The sequence below is a fragment of the Crotalus tigris genome, unplaced genomic scaffold (genome assembly GCF_016545835.1).
Source record: "Crotalus tigris isolate CLP2741 ecotype Arizona unplaced genomic scaffold, ASM1654583v1 scf7180000018730.549990, whole genome shotgun sequence".
Lineage (NCBI taxonomy): Eukaryota > Metazoa > Chordata > Lepidosauria > Squamata > Viperidae > Crotalus > Crotalus tigris.
The window spans coordinates 448467-468465 of NW_024097172.1; the positions used below are offsets into that span (position 1 = coordinate 448467).

General features: G+C 42.6%; 1 protein-coding gene across 1 annotated transcript in view; it reads left to right on the forward strand.

Annotated features, from left to right (window-relative positions):
* Positions 1 to 19999, forward strand: part of GLIPR2 (GLI pathogenesis related 2) — an 86063-nt gene that overhangs the window by 37434 nt on the left and 28630 nt on the right. The window contains exon 2 of the mRNA XM_039355684.1: positions 14467 to 14575. Within this exon, the coding sequence (XP_039211618.1) occupies positions 14467 to 14575 (109 nt within the window). The remainder of the gene's footprint in view (positions 1 to 14466; positions 14576 to 19999) is intronic.

The window sequence follows — 19999 nt, forward strand, 5'->3', positions numbered from 1 at the left end:
AGACTTCAGATAACTACATGAAAGGCAAATACTCTCCTTTGGTATGCTAACACTTCGAGGTTACAATAAACACACATTCAACATTCAGCCCTTTGAAGTGTACTGAAGGAAGTGAGGGCCATAAAGCCCCTTTGTTCTCCCCCTTCTCTCCCTCTTATGGCAGAATCCAGAGATGGCAGAATTGGGAGTTTCTATATTTGATAATTAAAGATGAAATATAATTGGATTCTGACATCCGGCCCCTCTTAACAATAAGAGAGATCCACCTGAAAGAAAACACAAGTATAAAATTTAGTCAGGCTTGTTAGGATACTCTGTGTGAAACTTCTTCAATAGCTTCGGGGCTCTGACATGACGTTTATGGACCCACTCATTTTGTGAGGCAGGGAGGTGTTTCCAGGCAACTAGGTACTGAGTTGCCCCATGATATCTCCTAGAATCCAGGACTTCCTTTATTTCGAAGTGTTGTTCACCCTCCACCATGAGTGGAGGTGGTGGTGGGGGGATTTTTGGCCGTAGATGTGACTGATGCTCTCTTTTCAGCAAGCTGCAATGAAAAATTGGGTGTATTTGCCTGAGGTTTTTGGGTAATTCTAATTCTACTGTTACTGGATTTATGATTCTTTTAATTGGAAAAGGTCCTATATATTTTGGTCCAAGTTTTTTACAGGGCTGTAGGGACTTTAGGTATTTTGTAGATAAGTACACCATTTCTCCTATAATGAATGGTGTAGGCTCAACCCTTTTTTTATCGGCTTGTGCTTTGTATGCCCGCCTAGCTTCATCTAGTGATTTTCTGACTATTGGCCAGGTGTTTTGTAGGTTTTCCATCCATTCTTTCAGTGAAGGGATCGTTGGTTCTTTTGGGGTTAACTCTGGCATAGGGTTGAAACTTTGACCGTTGGCTATTTGAAAAGGAGTGTAGCCTGTGCTGGAGTGGACTGCATTATTGTAGGCAACTTCTGCAAAAGGAAGTAAGTCCGTCCAATCACTCTGTTGGAAATTTAAAAAACATCTCAAATATTGCTCAAGTACCGACTGGCAGCGTTCCGCTTGTCCATCCCTGAGGGTGGTGGCTAGATGTCAGTCCCTGAGTGGTCCCTAAGAGGGATAAAAATTCCTTCCAAAATGCAGACGTAAATTGCACTCCCCTATCAGAGATGATGCGTTGGGGTGCCCCGTGCAATCTGTAAATGTGCTGGATGAAAAGTTTTGCTAAGGCCTTTGCAGTGGGAATTTTTTGGCAAGGGATAAAGTGCACCTGTTTGGAAAATAGGTCCGTGACTGTCCAGATAACAGTATTCCCATTGCTTTCTGGCAATTCCACTATAAAATCCATGGCTATTTCCCTCCAGGGGGCTGAGGGACTTGCCACTGGTTGTAATAGCCCTGGCGATTTCCCTTGCAACCTCTTTGCTGATGCACAGGTTGGGCAGCTGGCAACATAACTTTCTATGTCCTTTTTTATTGATGGCCACCAAAATTGCCGTTTAATTAAGTGTAAAGTTTTTACAAATCCAAAATGCCCTGCTGATTTTGTGTCATGGCAAAGGTGCATGAAAGTTAGTCTTTGAGTTGTTGGTATATATAACTTTTCCCCTACCCAAGGCAACCCGTCTCTCATTGTGCACACATGTTTGTTTTTCTGGAACCAGTCATCTGTTTCCAAACTTTTTCTGAATTCAATCCCAGTTTGGCTGTCCAGTTGTGGTTTTATTTTGGCTTGGGTTCTTGTGGTTACTGGTGCTGCCAGTTGTGACTCTGCCATTATTGGTCTAGAGTCTGTGGTTCGTGCGCTGTTATATTGAGGCATGCGAGATAGTGCATCTGCCAGGAAGTTCTTTCTTCCTGGTAAATGTTTGAGCTTAAATTGGAATTGGTGAAAATGCTGGGACCAGCGGGCTTGTTTGGGATTGAGTTTCCTGGAAGTTTTCAGGGCTTCTAAATTTTTGTGATCAGTCCACACCTGGAAGGGGATTTTGTTGCCTTCCAGGAACTGTCGCCACGTGAGTAATGCCCAACGTATCCCATAAGCCTCCTTCTCCCATACGGGCCAGCGCTGTTCTGTTTCCGTGAGTTTCTTGGATGTATATGCACAGGGTTGCAATACTGTATCATCATTTTCTTGTAATAGCACAGCCCCCACTGCCACATCACTTGCATCTGCCTGTATTATGAAGGGCTTGTCCATGTCTGGGTGCCTTAGTACTGGTTCGGCAGAAAAAAGTCTCTTTAGTCTCTCAAACGCTGCTTGGCACTCCATTGTCCATGTTAGTGGCTGGCTAGGTTTTACTGAGGATGTTCCCTTCGTTTTTAGTAAGTTAGTGAGGGGCAAGGCTATCTGTGCAAATGAGGGGATGAATTGGCGGTAAAAATTTGCAAAGCCCAGGAAACTTTGTAGTTGCTTTCTTGTGCGGGGTGGTGCCCAATTTAGTACTGCTTTGACCTTCTCCGGGTCCATTTCAATACCCTGTGGGGATATGCGATAGCCTAGGTAGTCTATCCTTTCCTGGTGGAATTCGCATTTTGAGAGTTTGGCATATAGGTGAGCGGCTCGCAGCTTCTTTAAAACCGCTCTGACAAGTTTGACGTGTTCTTCTTTTGTTTCAGTAAAGATAAGAATGTCGTCCAAGTAAACAAGGACCCCCTTAAATAGGTGCTCCCTTAGAACGTCATTGATTAATTGCATAAAGACTGCAGGGCCCCCTTGTAATCCAAATGGCAAGACTTTGAATTGATAGCACCCCATGGGGCAGTTAAATGCAGTCTTCCATTCGTCCCCTTCCTTGATTGTCACGCGATAGTAAGCTTCCCTTAGGTCTAGTTTAGAAAATTTTTTCCCTTTCGATAGGTGTGACAGCATGTCTTTCATGAGGGGCAGCGGGTATAGGTTGCTTTCACTGATTGTATTCAGGGCCCTATAATCCACGCATAAACGTAAAGACCCACCCCACTTTGCATCTTAAGAAGACAGAACTCTTGGAATAATTCTTCCAACAGGAATCCTTTATTAAGAGAAGTGGTTGCAGGCATGCTAGACAGGACTTGGGGTTCAAGCTCTTCCATTCAAGGTTTTAAGGGGTTCCTCAGTAGTCCCACCCAATCAACCCCCCTTCCAGTGATAGTTTCAAGTATCACAATTCCACCCTTTTTCTTCTTTCTTCCGTCTGGATGGAGACTTCAGATAACTACATGAAAGGCAAATACTCTCCTTTGGTATGCTAACACTTCGAGGTTACAATAAACACACATTCAACATTCAGCCCTTTGAAGTGTACTGAAGGAAGTGAGGGCCATAAAGCCCCTTTGTTCTCCCCCTTCTCTCCCTCTTATGGCAGAATCCAGAGATGGCAGAATTGGGAGTTTCTATATTTGATAATTAAAGATGAAATATAATTGGATTCTGACAGTTAACAGGCTGTGGAGTTCCTCCATTAATAATACTCCGTATGCCATTCTACATGGGAGAAAGCCATCACTGGCACATGATGAGAATTTTTGGAACTACTGCATGGGTACGTATTCCAAAAGCAATCAGAAGAAAGCAAGAAAGCTCAGGTTTGTGGGCTATGAACCAGGGTCAAAAGGATATCGCTTTAGCGATGGAAGTAAAAGAATTGTAATTTCAAGGTCTGCTAATTTTACAGAACAAAATTGGGACAGGATTAATCTAAATTCTGGGTATGTCTCACTTAATGATGGTGATCTATTTAATAATAACAATGACAATAACTCATCTAATGATGGAAAAATCATTATTGAAGATGTCAATGTTCAGGGAGGAGAGGCTGAACAAGACATGAAGCCAGATAGACTTGAGACACAGGAGCAGTTAATACCTCGTAGGTCAGAGCAATATAATAAAGGAATTCCACCTGACAGGTATTCTGCCAGCAAGGTAAAGTTTTCAATGTGTGGTATGAGCCAAGATGTTATAAAGAGGTGTTGGCATTACCAAAAGCTGAACAAGAAAGATGGAAGGAGGCCATGGATAAAGAGATGAAATCTATGGGAGACCATGAAGTATTTAAATCAGTGACTTTGCCACAGGGAACCAAAGCTGTGGGTTGTAAGTGGGTATATAAGAAAAAGGTATTGCCAAATAATGATGTACAGTATAAGGCCAGGTTAGTGGCACAAGGTTTTTCACAATTAAAGAATGTGCACTACGATGAAGTATTTGCGCCAACTGTGAAAAATGAGAGTATAAGATTAGCACTGGCGTTGGCAGCGGCATATAAGCATAAAATCTGGCACTTTGATATCACAACTGCATTCCTCAATGCTGAGTTAGAGGAAGAAATTTATATGATCCAAGCACCAGGATATGAAATTGCAAAACCTAACATGGTATATAAATTAAACAAGGCTATTTATGGGCTGAAGCAGTCAGCCAGAAACTGGAATATCTGTTTAGATACTGCTTTAATGGATCTTGGATTTAAAAGTTGCAAAGCTGATAATTGTATATACACTGGACAGTTACAAGGAGGGAATGTCTACTGTTATCATTTGTGGATGATCTTTGTTTCATCACAAAGGATGCATCACAAATCAAAGAATTTGCTGATAAATTAGGAAAGAAATTTGAATTAAAGAATTTGGGAGAAATAAAAAATTATCTCAGTGTATGTAGAGATACAGAAAAATGAAAAAGGTGGTTATATTCTCAGTCAAAGGAGAAAAATTGAGCAGTTATTGGAGAAATATAATATGAAAGATAGCAATACTGCTCCCACACCCATGAGTACGGATTTTTATAATAGTTTAAGTGCAGACAAAGCTGAAACCTGTGATCAAGAGATATATCACTCAGCAATAGGGAGTTTGTTATATCTATCACAGTGGTCCAGACCAGGCATAGCTTGTGCAGTAAGCATTTTGAGTCGTTTTACTGCTGCACCTACAAAGTTACATTGGATGGGTGTAAAAAGGGTTCTCAGATATTTAAAGGGAACTATAAATTTGGGTCTTCAAATACAGATTACTGAGGAATTGAAATTAAAGTGTTATGTCAATAGTGACTATGCAAATGACATAAACACAAGGAAATCAAATTCTGGGATTATAATATTGTTTGGAGGGACTCTGATTGGATGGAAGTCCAGAAAACAAACAACTGTTGCTATTTCAACAGCGGAAGCAGAGTTTATTGCTTTATCTGAATTGTGTTCTGAAGTAACATGGTATGTACAGTTGTTGCAAGATTTAAATATTAATGTAAAAGAATCTGTAAAGGTATTTGAAGACAATGCTGCCTGTATAAAAATGGCAACTGGTGACAGGGTGAAGAACAGAAGTAAACATATAGACATTAAGTATTGTAATGTCAGGGAAGCTGTAAAAGAAAAATTGATTAGTTTACATCATTGTTCTTCTGAGAATAATTTGGCAGACATGATGACTAAACCATTGGGTGGTGTTCACTATGGAGAATGTGTTAAGTCAATAGGTCTGATGTCTCCTCCTGTCATGAAGGGAGGAGTGTTGGAATATTCATGAACAGGAAGAGTCATGTGGTAACTCAGTCAGCCAATGTGAAGAAAGTGGTACTGAGTCTGTGCAAAAAAGAGTATTGAGTTAGGAGCTGGATTTCCAGTCTCAGGTTTGTTTCTGTATCTCTCTGTAAGAAGTCTTCAATTAAGCTATGTTGCTGTAAAGAAGAATGTATGGTAATGTAAATATTTTAATATAAAGAAGTTATTTTTGAATCAGCTAAATGCAGTCAACTGTGAGAGCTTCTGATTTATTTTTTCACCAATAGAGAAATTAAAATTCTCTAACACATTTCCTGTCTTAAGCCACCTCAGGGCTGATGGGACACAAGTCTATTAACCTATTACTCCAGAATTCTGTCTACTGCTGAGCACAATTATGTGCAAATAGATAGAGAGGCATTGGCCATTGTGGCTGGCATCAAGATGTTTCACGACTTTTTATTTTAATTTTTATTTATTTTCTTTTCCACCATACACCATACACCAAAACAAACTTAAAATACATAAACATAAATCTTTTCTTTTAACAGAAAAGTGCTGTACATTTTAACCATTCTTTACATCTTCTTTACATTTTATTTACATCATTAATTATATCTTTTTCTTTCTCTGTTCTGGCCAATTATAACATTTATTCCAAATTTCACAAAATTTTGTTGCCTCCTTGTCTTTTAATTCTAGTGTAAGTTTATTCATTTCTGCGCAGTCCAAGATTTTATACATAATCATGTCATTTGTGGGTGTATTTTCACTCTTCAAACATTGAGCATATGCTATCCATGCTGCAGTCAATATGTGTATAATGATGTGTTGAAGTTATTTTCAATCTTTAAATTTATTATGCCCAAAGAAATGATTCCGGTTTAAAGTCCATTTGTACCTCAGTTATCTCCTGTATCCAATCTCTTATTCATTCCCAATAGTTTTTTGCTTTAGGGCATAGCCACCACATATGATAATGTTCCTTCTCTGATTTTATATTTCCAGCACTTCGGGTCCATGTTTTTATGCATTTTGGCCAATCTCGCTGGTGTTAAATGCCATCTATAAATCATTTTATAATGATTCTCCCTGTATGCAGTTGATAGCATCAATTTGCAATTTATTTTTCATAATCTTTCCCATTCCTCTAAATTTATATTTCGCCCCACATTTCGTGCCCATGCTATCATCATCCCCTTCACTATTTCTTCCTCTAACTCTATCTCTAATAAGTACTTATAAATTTTTGATAATTTTCCCTCTTTACTTATTAGAATTTTATCAAGTTGATGTGGGGTCTGACTTATTCCACATTCTTGCCTATCCCTATTATATCTAGATTGAATTTGTAATTACGGCCACCAGTTTATGGTATTCTTTGTTCCTCCAACTCTTCTCTTGACTTAAGATTTCCTCGATTATCTAGTAAGTCTTTGTACCTAATCATTTGTTTTTTCTCTAAGGTATTGTGGTGAATCACTGCCTCCATCGACGAAAACCAATTTGGAATTTTCCCATAGTGTCTTTTTTAATTTTTTCCCATATCCCGATCAATGTTCCTCTTATCTGATATTGCTGGAAATATGTATATATTTTCTTCTGTTTCCTCCATAGGAATGCATGCCAGCCCGTCTGTAAATCATGTACCATAATCATTAGTATCCTTTCATTATCCAAATTTATCCAGTCTTTGATCCATAATAACCCTGCTGCATAATAATAGATTTCCCATTTAGGGAGTCCAAGACCACCTCTACTCTTACTATCTTGTAACGTTTTCATATTTATCCTGGCTTTTTTGCCCACCCAAATAAATGTATTTATTGTTTTATCCAATTCTTTAAAAAAAGCTTTCTCTAATTTTATTGGAATTTATTTATTTATTTATTTATGAGACTTATATACCGCTTTAAGTGCAAGCACTCTCTAAGCGGTGTACAATTATTCCAATTGTTTGGAATAAATACAATAATCTTGGTAGTATATTCATTTTAGTCAATGCAATCCTGCCTAATAGTGATAATTGAAGTTTTCCCCAGGTCTCGAGATCTTGTTTCATTTTTAATATCAGTTTTGTATAATTGTCTTCTTTTATTGAGGAACACCTTGAGGTTAACCAAATTCCTAAGTATTTATTCTTTTTCGCTACTTGTAATTCCAAGTTCTTTTCCAGTTTCCTTTTTCGTTTATTGGTTAAATTTTTTTACTAACATTTTAGTCTTTTCTCTGTTAATTTTTAATCCTGCCACTGTTCCATATTTTTCTATTTCACCCATCAAAATATTTCCTCTCTCTATAGGTTCCTCAGTGAAGAAAACCAGGTCATCAGCAAATGCCTGTACCTTATATTCCTGTTTTGACCTGTACCCCTTTTATTTCTTTATTCACTCTAATTTGAACTAATAATACTTCAAGAGTCAAGATAAAAAGTAGAGGTAAAACTGGGCATCCCTGTCTTACCCCTTTGTTTATTTCAAAAAAATTTGTGTTCTCTCCATTAATTATCACACAACCCTCTGTGTTCTGTATATTGCATTTATTATGTTACTGAATTTCTCACCAAATTTCATATTGTCAATCTGTTGAAACATAAATTGACAATTGAGGCTATCAAAGAAGTTTCATGACTTTTTGTATGGCTGCCATTTCATGGTCTTCACTGACCACAAGCTCCTCCTGGGGTTGTTCACGATGAACAAACAGACACCCCAAATCATCTCTCCTAGAATGTTGAGATGATCAATATTTCTTTCTGCTTATGACTATTGTCTGGTTCACAAACCAGGTAAGGAAATGGGCCATGCAGATAGCCTTAGTAGGTTGCCTTTAAAGCAAGTAGAGCCAGATCCTGCACTGGCCAACCACATCCTGTCTATCCAGGATTTGCCAGCATCTCCCCTCCATGCAGGGGATGTTGCTGCAGAAACAGCTACCAACAACACGTTAACACGCATGTTGAATTGGGTGCTCGCAGGATGGCCTGACACGTGTCCTGGCACTGACTTCCAGGATTTCTGGAAAAGGAAGCATGAGTTATCCACCTTTAAGGGTTGTATACTATGTGGAAGCAGGGTAGTAATCCCGACATCACTGAGGACTAGAGTCCTTGTTTCTCTGCATGAGAGTCATCCAGGAATAGTCCGGATGAAGGCGCTTGCATGCAGCTACTTTTGGTAGCCTGGGCTCAATAAAGAGCCCAGGTCCAAGGGTGCCACATTTGCCAGCAGTCCCCGCCAGAAATGTCACAGGCTCCCATCCATAGATGGGAGACCACACATGCTCCTTGGTCAAGGGTTCATATTGACTACGCTGACCCCTTTCAGGGGCAGCTCTTCCTCATTGTTGTGGACAGTCACTCCAAATGGCTGGAGGTTGTTCCAGTGTCCACTATGACGACTGCCAGGACCATCCAGGTTTTGAGGGGCATTTTCACCTCTCATGGGCTTCCAGACATCATTGTCTCTGATAACGGGCCTCAGTTTACTTCATCAGAGTTCCAGTCCTTTTAAAGGGCAAATATGATTAGGCATGCTACTTTGGCACCATTTCACCCGGCCTCAAATGGTCAAGCGGAATGCATGGTTCGCACCACAAAAGAAGTCTTGAAAAGAATAACCAAGGGAAACTGGTACCACAGGTTGGCAGACTTTCTCCTCTGTCACCGCACAACACCATGCACGTCCACGAGCAACAGCCCAGCTGAGCTCCACTGGGGTTGCTGTCTTATCACCAAGTTGGATAGATTACACTCAGATCAGGTTGCATCGCAGGTGTCACAACCAAGGGCACCAAGGCAATTGAAAGTGGGTGATCTGGTTTGGGCACATAATTATGGACCAGGGCAACTGTGGGTGGCAGCTGTGGTTTGCAAGGCTACTGGGCCACTTTCCTATGAAGTGGCATTGGACGATGGTCGTGTGCTACATAGGCACATTGACCAGCTGCAATGGAGGTTATCTAGCCACCCTTCCGCTCCTTACTCTGCTCTCAGGGGGAGGAGGACCATGATCCCGATTGTGAATCTCAGCCACTCAGCGAAAGCAGGACACTGCATTCACCAAGCAGGGGTTTTGCCAATGAGGTGGCTCCTGACTCTGGCACTGTGTCCAAGGGACATTGCGTTCAACCGGCTTATGTCACTGATCCTTCTTCAGGCTTTGCGCCAACAGGACAGTGTTTCCAACCGGCTTCTTACACCCATCAGGGGAATTTCACTCCACCTCAGAACTCTGGTTTGGGCCTACCAGAACGGACCAGCCAAAGCCAAATGGACAAAGGCTTGGGTCTACCGGAACAGGCCAGCCTTCACAATCCGGTTTCACCTGTATTGAATGGGTCCCAAAGTCCCAGTCTGCCAAGCCTGGCAGGCAAGCTTGCAGATCGGGCACTAGTAGCAGCTCCGAGATGATTGGAACGGGCCAAGGGCCCACCAAAGTTTTTGAAGGACTATGTAAGGTTTCTATCACTGCAAGCTTAAAGAAAATGCTTATGTATTGCAAACTGAAATGCTTATGTATGCTACTTTGAAATGGAAATGTATAGTATTTTAATATTGTGTTTGTAGGACTTATAATGTTGTGTATTATGGACTGTTATAATGTGCATTGTGGGAACGGGTATAGTATTGTAAAATAGGAAGTATGTGCTAAGGATGCAGGAGAGGAGGGGTGTTATGTACTGAGCTTAAACTAGGAACAGGTGTAAGGAAACCATTAGCAGACCATGTGGCCTGCTAGCCAGACTTACTGTCTGGCTAATCATTAGTATGTATTTAAGTGGGAGAATACATTGCATTCATTGGCTGACAGCACCCTAAGCTGAATGTATAAAAAGGGGCGGAGCCATTTTGTTCAGAGTTCTGTTTAGCTGCAAATAAAGAAATACCTGTTTGTGAGTCCTGCCTTTTCAATGCCTACCAATGCAAGAAACAGAACAGGCCCCTCCTTTAATGGGAATACTGCCTTAAGTTTTCAGACCAAAAAGAGGTTTGAGAGGACCTGCTGTCCCCAACCAGCAGGTGTGGGCACCCTCTTCCACCAGCTTTTCACAACTGCTTAGAACTACACTCTTATTCACAACATTTCCTAAACAACATTTACTTTGTGCGCATTTCTACTTTTACTATTTTGGACTCAGAGAAGTCTGAGAGTACTTGACTGCTTCTTCCAAGCAGCAAACATGAGTACTTCCTTCCCAGACCTGGGCTTACAGGACCTTACCAGCTGGTTGCCAAATCCAATTCTCTCATTCACTTTTCCATTCCATTTCATACAGCCTCTCCCTTTTCCCTAACAAAAGATCCTGTGCTCTGGCCAAACCCTCATGCTTTCCAGGGTCTGTCACTTAAACAGATCCTTTCTGCAGTTAGGAAAGGCCAGAGGGAAAAAGATCCAACTGTGATTGGGAAAAGGTCTTCTCATTCACATATACAGACATACACACATTTCTCTCACTCCCCTGGGGTTTAAAGTTAAAATTTAGAGATACTCACCTTCACCTTCTTTCCAAACAGACCTTGAGCTCAAACTCAAAACTCCCTTTACTACCCTCACTCCACATGGGCAGGACCTGGGAAACCCAGGGGTCTACTGCTGGCAAGATGGGACTTACCAGTCTCAGTCCATTGAAGGGATTAGCTTGGAATCCTGTCCTGGATGCCAAATTGTTGAAGGAAAAATCTTCATCAGGGTCCAGTCCAAGTCAGAAATAGACAAAAATGGAGACTGCTTTAGAAAGAAGGTTTTAGTTTAGAGCCAGACAGAGAGATGGCTCTGGAAAAAAAAGTAACCACATGTAGTAGGAGGTGGGTTTTAATACCTTCTTGGGCTTTTGTTTGGAGTTGTTCCTGTGGCATGAACTTTGACCTGAGTGTGAGTGTGCCTTTCTGGTATTCTGATGTTGGTAGATTAATTCTATTATGTCTCAAAGGCCATATCCTGCTTCCCTGGGACTGTAGTTGATGAGTGTTGGATTTTTGGTGTGAGGGATTGTTGATTCTAGGGATCTTTCTTTCTAATCCCAGTTTCCTGACACCAACCTTTCTTACAAGATTATCACATCTGCATTTCTGTAGACCTGGTTTCTGTTTGGGGCAGAGAGACTTGTGTGTGTGTGTGTGTGTATGCGTGCGCGTTGATTTCTGCTTTTAAAATCCTTTGGGGAAATGTATTATGCCTGTTTAATATTCCCAAAAATATTTCTTTCTCTGGATTGTTCCCACAATGGTATATCCATTGCCTTGGAAATGATATGGGACCCTTCTCCTGACTGATTCCTTTCAGCAATATGATCCTTTTAATATTTTATAAGATCTTTGCAGACTGTGACTTTGCTCTAAGAAGTAACTGGCAATTGTCATAAAAATCCTTCTAGAAACACTGAACTTTACATAGGCTGGATCAGAGTCACTTTAATTGATGGCAGTATATGCTGATTACTATTTATCAGTTTGAATTAGTTTGGTTAATTCTGAAGAGAGCAACATTCCTACTTAGAAGAGGATGTACACACTTATGCAACCACATTATTGTGAGCTTTTTTATTTTTATTTTTTCTCCCTAAAAGATTTCAGTTTTTTCTTCAATTGAATTGTACAGCTCATATTTATATTAAAGACAAAAAAAATAAAATAAAATTCTGAAGTGATTTATCTTGGTCTGATTTTTTTACATCTCAAACTCAGGCATTTTAACTGAGATGAGTACACTTTTATATCCACTGTTTATGTATATGTATATATGTCTAGTCTAATGAAGAGAAGGACTAAGGGTGATATGATAGCAGCTTTTCAGTATTTAAAAGGCTGAGATGAACCTGAGGACCTGAGGCCAGGACAAGAAATAATAGATGGAAGATCATTAAAGAAAAATCCAGTCTATAACTAAGGAGAAATTTCCTGAGAGTAAGAACAATTAATCAGTGAAACAGCCTGCTTCTGGATGATCAGTTGCTGGAGATTTTCAAAAAGCGATTGGACAGCCAATTCTCCAGAATATTATAGGATCTCCTTCCATGTGTAGGGGGCTGGACTAGAAGACTTTGAAGGTCTCTTCCAACCCCACTATTCTACATTCTATATTCTTTTTTAAAAATTTAAATGTATACATTTGGTCTAGGTTATTTTTCAGCAAAATGGAAGATCTGCGTATTAATATTATACATGTTAGACATAGAATTTTTAACAGAATAACAGATTTGGAAGGGATCTTGAATCATCATCTTCCTCTTCCTCCTCCTCCTCCTCCTTTTCCTCCTCCTCCTCTTCTTCTTCCTCCTCTTCCCTCTCCTCCCCCTCCCCCTCCACCCTCTTCCTCTTCTTCCTCCTTGTCCCACCTAGGGGCTTCTTGGTGCTTTGTGGCTGCTTTTGGCTTTTTTTTTTTTTTGTCACAGTGCAAATCCCAGCCAACTATGCACGCCTTGTCAGCAATAGGAGCAAGAAAACAGTAAAAGTTAAAAGGGCATCAGAGCAAAGGGCAATGAAAGTTATCAGTGAAGGGTAGATAGGCAGGTGGGTGGGAGTTAAATTACTGTTGTAACTTTGAATGGTTGTTGAACGAATGGTAATAAGTCAAGGACTACCTGTACATAGAAATAATCCCCAAGTTATGAGCATTCACTTAGCACCTGTTTGAAGGTATGTGATAAGTTCCCCCTACTGTTTATGAGCAAGTTCCGAAATTACAAATGTTGCAGCACCACTGCAGTTGTTTGCCTTACAAACGACTGCAGAGGCTCTGCAACATTCACCCTATTCTCCGCCTGCTCCACACAACCACTTCCCCTTCCCATCCTGCCACGTCTGACTAATTTTCCTTGCAAAAATCTGTCTCCTCTCTGCCATGGTTTCTTTGCCTTTGAGGGAGAGGAGTCGATGTAAGCTCCTAGATGCCATAATATTGCACGAGTTCAGGCACCCAACCTCTTTTGCAGAGAATAGGTGCCTGAACTCTCATGAGATCACGGACCCCAGAAACCTTCATTCTCAGCATGAAAAGTGTTTACAGTGCCTGTCTCCTGCTCCTCTCTCCGAACTGCTTTCTGCCACAACCGGAATACTTTTCACCTGGATGGAGACCTGACGGAGACTGGAAGCGTGCAAATGGGGTGTTTGGAAGCAAAGTGAATTGCTCCATTTCCAAGTGCCCCATTTGCAAATTGCTCTGTTTCCAAGCACCCCATAAATACTCAAACACTTTTCACTCAGACAGACTGGAAGCTTTGTCTGCTTGCAAATGGGGTGTTTGGAAAGGAGCAAATTGCTCTGCTTCCAAGCACTCCATTTGCATGCTGACAAAGCTTCCAGTCTCTGTCAGGTCTCTATCAGGATGAAAAGTATTTGAGTACCTATGAGAAACTCAGAAGGGAGCAAATCGCTCCATTTCCAAGCGCCCCATAGGCGTTCAAATATTTTCCTCCTGGATGGAGACCTGACAGAGAGTTGATGGAGACTGGAAGGTTTGTCTGCAAAAGAGTTTGGGTGCCTGAACTCGTGTGATATTAAGGCACCCAGGAGCTTCCATTGACTCTTTTCTCCCCTAAAGGCAAAGAAATAGCAGCAGAGAGGAGACAGATCTTTGCAAGATAAGTGAGTCCAGTGCAGCAGGAAGGGAGGGGAAAGCATGAGGTATCTTAGTAGGTCGGGGAGACCTTGGGGGCCTCTTCCATCACTAGGATCCCCATGGCCTTCCCCATCCTGAGATACCTCATATGCACTTAACAAATGATGCATTTGATTAGTGAATGCATGGGCAAAAGCAGGGAATGATTTTGTTCAAGGTATGAGATTTATTCCTACAAATCCTCGAATTATGAATGCAATGGGCAAGCTCCATTCCATTTGTAACTCGAGGACTACCTGTATTACTCAAATATTGCAGAGTAAGTTTTCTATAAATTATAAAACTGACTTTGTTCTTTACAGGTTTTTTTTTTTGCATTTTGACATGCTCTTATTTAGTAATATTTCTAATATTTTATACTCCATTAGCTTCCAAGCAATTTTCAGGAGAAGTCTTAAGAGCCCACAATGACTACAGGAAGAAGCACGATGTTCCTTCACTAAAACTCTGTAAAAAATTAAATAGAGAAGCACAGCAGTAAGTACAATTAGATCTTCTTGACTGAAAAATATGATAGCATTATACTTGGGTTGCAGGCAATCTTTTTGATATAGGTAGTCCAGACTGTAATGGAACCTGCGGCCCATTATGGTTGAAAGTGATGACAAATATTAAGTGAGATAATATCTCTTAATGAACCTCACTCCCTGCTCTCTCTAATGCCACTGTTATATGAATGTGCAGATTGCTAAGCAAACACTGGTACCTGATGGGTGAAAGGGGCCCTGGGCGGCCCCACCACCTAGCTGAGACAGACAAGCACCAAAAAGCTTTGCAAAGCGAAAAGTAGTCCAGAAGGGTGGAAGAGCACAGATAAATTGAGGCCCAACACTGCATTCTAATGCCAGAAGACTTCGAAACAAGCCTCCATGCTTGGTCAATGAAGCCACATTTGTGAGATGGGCCTCTACTCTGTTCAGCTGCCTGTGGGGATAATGCAGCAAAAAACTTTTCAAAGGTTTCCAAGTGTTTTGCTATCTGACTCCCTTTAGGACCCAGCTTTTGTTGCAGCCATTTGCTGCACATTTATGCCCTAGCTGCATTTTTTTTTGAGCTGAACTTTTTCTTCAGTTCTTCAACACAAACAAAAAGATGTTCTTTCCATCTTTCCTTCTTTTCTTTTTTAAGCTCTTCAATCTGCCAGTAAAATAGCAACTTATAGAGTAACTTTCCAGGCATGCAGTAAATTTAGCAAATGAGCTGGTTAAAGGGGATTGAGATTGGAAGGCAGAGTATTTAGTTTTAGTAGCTAATTGAGGGGAAGGAAGAAAGATCAATAAGTCTGTCCCTCCAAACTTTTTGGTTTTATTGTTTTCTTTATTGAAGAAATGTGAGTTTCTGAGGTAGGGAAGGTGTTACGTCCTGGGCTGTGATTGACACAGCAGGTTCAGGAAGCTGCAGAGAGTCCCAGGCAGACCACGAGGCTGCCTGGGCCAGACAGGCTGTCTCCAGCCTATTGTGCATGCGCAAGACGGGAAAAATACATTGCATTTATTGGTTGACATTGCTACCTGCAGAAGGGTATAAAAAGGATCTGTGCCATTTTGTATTGTTCTGTTGAAGATTGAATAAAGAGGCAACTGTTGTTACTCCTGTCTCGTCTCAATGCCTTACCAACACTCAGAACAGAACATTGGCAATGAAGGTGGGATCATGCTGCAAGGAAACAACAATAGAAAAAGAGGCTGACTCACCACAGAAGGCCCGAAGCGCTTGGAAGTGTGGCATTCCAAACTCGTGTGACTCTGCCTGCCAGTACGAAGACACCGGAAGCGAGCTTGGCAAGATTCATCCTGGAACCCCTTCACAAGCCAGAGCAGCACGAGGTGTTGACGAGGCCACCAAAAAGTAATAATGTCTAAGATAGGGCATTTGTCCGAATTCAATACAGCTCACCCTGAACATTGGAGCTCATATGTGTCCAGAGTAGAAAACTACTTTCGAATAAACCAAGTTCGGGAAGACAGGCTCAAAGCTGCAACGTTACTATATGTCTGTGGGCAAGAGACATTTGATATTGCCGAACATCTGGTTGCCCCAGCACCTCTGGAATCCATTGCTTATACTGAGCTGAAGAAAATGTTAAGGGAACATTTTGAAACAAAGCTATCGGTGATTGATGGTGTCACACATTTGAACAGTGGGACCAACGTCCAGGAGAATCTGCTGTGGACTTTATTGCTGTGCTGCGACAAGCTGCTAGGCCCTGTGAGTTCAAAAACCTGGAGGAAGGACTTTGAGATTGTCTAGTTTGTGGTTTGAGGAGCTGCGAGCTGCAGCAAAAAGATTTTTGCAAAGGAAAACATTTCCTTCCATGATGCACTAAGGGAGATCACAGCCGACGAAGCAGCAGGAGGAGCAGTCAAGGCCTTGCAGCTTTCCAAGCACCCTACGAGTTCAGGATCCATCCATCAAGAGGTTGCTCGAGAGGTAGCTGAGCTGGATTCTGAAAATGAGGTCGACCATCTATAGCAGCCAGCGGAGAGAAGGCCCCAAGAGCGAGCTGACAAGCAAGCTGACAAGGTAGTTCAACTTCCCTTGGTGTTTCGGATGTGAAGGATGCCACAAGTGCTCCAATTGCTGATTCTGTTCTGCTGTTTGCCGGGTATGTGGCCAGCAAGGCCACATAGCCACTGTCTGTTTGAGTTGCAAGAAAAACTGTCCTTCAGAAGAATTGCCTCAGAAAGGTGTCAGGATCCCCAGCCAGAATAGGGTGGGTTTCTGCGCATCCCGTAGGAGTGTTTTGAGAACTGGGGCCCACCGACCATTGAAGAAAAAGCTGCGCATTGATGTCAATTTGCAGGAGGTCCCTTTAACGATGAAGCTGGACATGGGTTCAGCTCTGTCAATCATATCCCAGGACAACCTCAAGCAAATCTGCTGTAGAAGCAGCCAGCAAGTTAAACTCAGGCCATCAAATCTGATCTTAGCAGATTTTCAAAATTACCAAGTCAGGGTGAAAGGGGAGGCCATGCTCAGAGTGCAGTGTAGGCAATTCAAAGGGTTCCTGGACATTGTTGTGGTTGAAGGCGACCACACGAGTCTAATTGGACTCGATTGATTTGAGGCACTTGGGATTCAAGTGACTGGGCTACACAGCTTGCAAACAGCAGGTCTTGCTGAAGTTTGCAAGGAGTTTGTTGATGTGTTTAGCCCAGAACTAGGGTCGTACAAGGGCCTCCAATTGCATTGCGGTTGGACCCATCCATTGCCCCGATTAGAATTAATCCTCATCGGGTGCCCTTTGCGCTGAAGCAAAAGATTAATGCTGAGCTGGACAAACTGCTCCAGCAAGGTATTTTGGAACCTGTGGATAGCAGTCCATGGGAAACACCCATAGTCATGCCACTTAAGGCCAATGGGGAAGTCCGCATTTGTGCTGACTATAAAGGCACATTAAACAAAGCATTACAGCAGCACTCTTATCCGGTGCCACTTAAAGGAGGCCGAGTTTTCGCCAAACTTGACTTGGCTGAGGCCTATCAACAGCTACCGGTTGATGAGGCAACGGCAGAGGCCCAGACGATTGTAACGCACCGGGAAACTTTCAAAGTCAGAAGACTGCAGTTTGGGGTTAACGTAGCCTCTGGCATTTTCGAAAGCTTTATGGAGTGAATGCTCCATAACATTCCGGGAGTTTGCCCATATTTCAATGATGTCCTTATCACAGGGGAATCACCCGAAAACTTGACTGAGAGGCTTTGGTCCGTTTTGCTGCATTTCTGCAAAACGGGGCTGAAGCTTAAGCAAGACAAATGCAAAATTTGAGTCACTTCCACTGAATTCCTGGGGTTTCGTATAGATGCAGAAGGCATCCATCCTGCTGAATCTAAGCTCAAAGCGATTCAGCAGGCCCCAAGTCGAAGAGCGAGCTTCAAGCTTTCCTTGGGCTTCTAAATTTCTATCATTTTTTCCTCCCTCACAAGGCTGCAGTGGCAGAGCTGTTACACCAGCTCTTGGACAAATAGGCTCCATGGAAGTGGACACAAGTCCACAAAAGGAGTTTTGCAGAGGTCAGGGCATTGTTGTCTTCAAATGCTGTTCTTTCTCATTTCAATGAGCAGCTGCCAGTGTGTATAGCCTACGATGTATCCCCTTATGGGATCGAGGCTGTCTTAAGTCACCTCAAGGCTGATGAGACACAAGTCCCTTTAGCCTACTATTCTAGGATTCTGTCATCTGCCGAGCATAATTACGCACAGATAGACAGAGAAGCCTTGGCCATGGTGGCTGGCATAAAAAAGTTCCACGACTTTTTGTATGGTCGCCATTTCACAGTCTTTACAGACCCTAAGCCACTGCTGGGGTTGTTTACAATAAACAAGCAAACCCCACACATAATTTCTCCTAGAATGTTGAGGTGGTCAATTTCCTTTTGTGCATATGACTACTCACTAGTTCACAAACCAGACAAAGAAATCGGCCATGCAGATGGCCTTAGCAGGTTGTCTCTACAGCTTGTTTAATCAGATCCTGCTCCAGCTAACCACATACTAGCTATTCAGGAGTTGCCTGAGTCACCCCTCAATGCAAGGGATGTGGCTGCAAAAACAGCCAATGATCACACATTAACACGTGTGTTGACATGGGTGCTGTCAGGATGGCCTGACACATGTCCTGGAACCAATTTCCAGAATTTCTGGAAAAGGGAGCATGAGTTATCCACCTTTAAGGGTTGTGTCCTGTGGAGTAGCAGGGTAGTGATCCCAACCTCATTGAGGACTAGAGTCTTGCAATCTCTGCATGAAGGACATCCGGGCATAGTGCAGATGAAGGCTCTTGCGTGCAGCTATCTCTGGCTTGATAAAGAGATTGAGACCCAGGTCCAGGGATGCCACGTTTGCCAACATTCTAGGCCTGAAATGCCACAGGCTCCTATACATAGGTGGGAGGAAACACATGCTCCTTGGTCGAGGGTTCATATCAACTACGCTGGTCCCTTTCAGGGGCAGTACTTCCTCATTGTTGTGGACAGTCACTCTAAATGGCTAGAGGTCGTTCCAATGTCCACTACGATGACTGCCAGGGCCATCCAGGTGTTGAGGGGGATCTTCGCCTCCCGTGGGCTCCCAGATATTCTTGTCTCCGACAACGGTCCTCAATTCACTTCTTTTGAGTTTTAGGCTTTCCTACAGGCCAACATGATTCACCATGCTACTTCAGCACCCTTTCATCCAGCTTCCAATGGCCAAGCTGAGCGCATGGTGCGCACAACCAAAGATGCCTTGAAGAGACTCACTCATGGGAGCTGGCATCATAGGTTGCTGACTTTCTTCTTTGCCACCGCACCACACCTTGCACAGCTACTGGGAAAAGCCCAGCTGAACTCCACTGGGATCGCCATCTCATTACCAAACTGGACAGATTGCACCCAGACCGGGTGGCTTCACAGGTGTCACAGCCATAGGCACCTAGGAGACTAAGGTAGGTGATCCAGTTTGGGTGAGGAACTATGGACCTGGACATCTCTGGGTGACTGCAGTGGTCTGCAAAGTCACTGGGCCGCTGTCATATGAAGTGGCCCTGGATGATGGTTGTGTCAATGTCGGCACATTGACTAGCTGCGCTGGAGGCTACCCAGTCAAACCTCTGCTCCTAACTCTGCTCTTGGGGGGGAGGAGAACCACGATGGCAATCATGGATCTCAGTCTTCTTGCAGAAGTGGGGAGTTTGCACTCTGCACATAGGAGTTGTGCCAATGAGGCGGCTCCTGACTCTGGCACTGGGTCCATGGAAAATTACACACAACCGGCTGTTCAGGCCACTCCATCTGCTGGCCTTGTGCCTATGGGACATTGCTCCCAAGAGGGGTCTGTCGTGGACCTGGGGAATTCCACCCCACCAAAGAACTCTGGTCTGGATTTACAGGACCCGGCCAGTCAGCATGATGTAGGTTCGCCT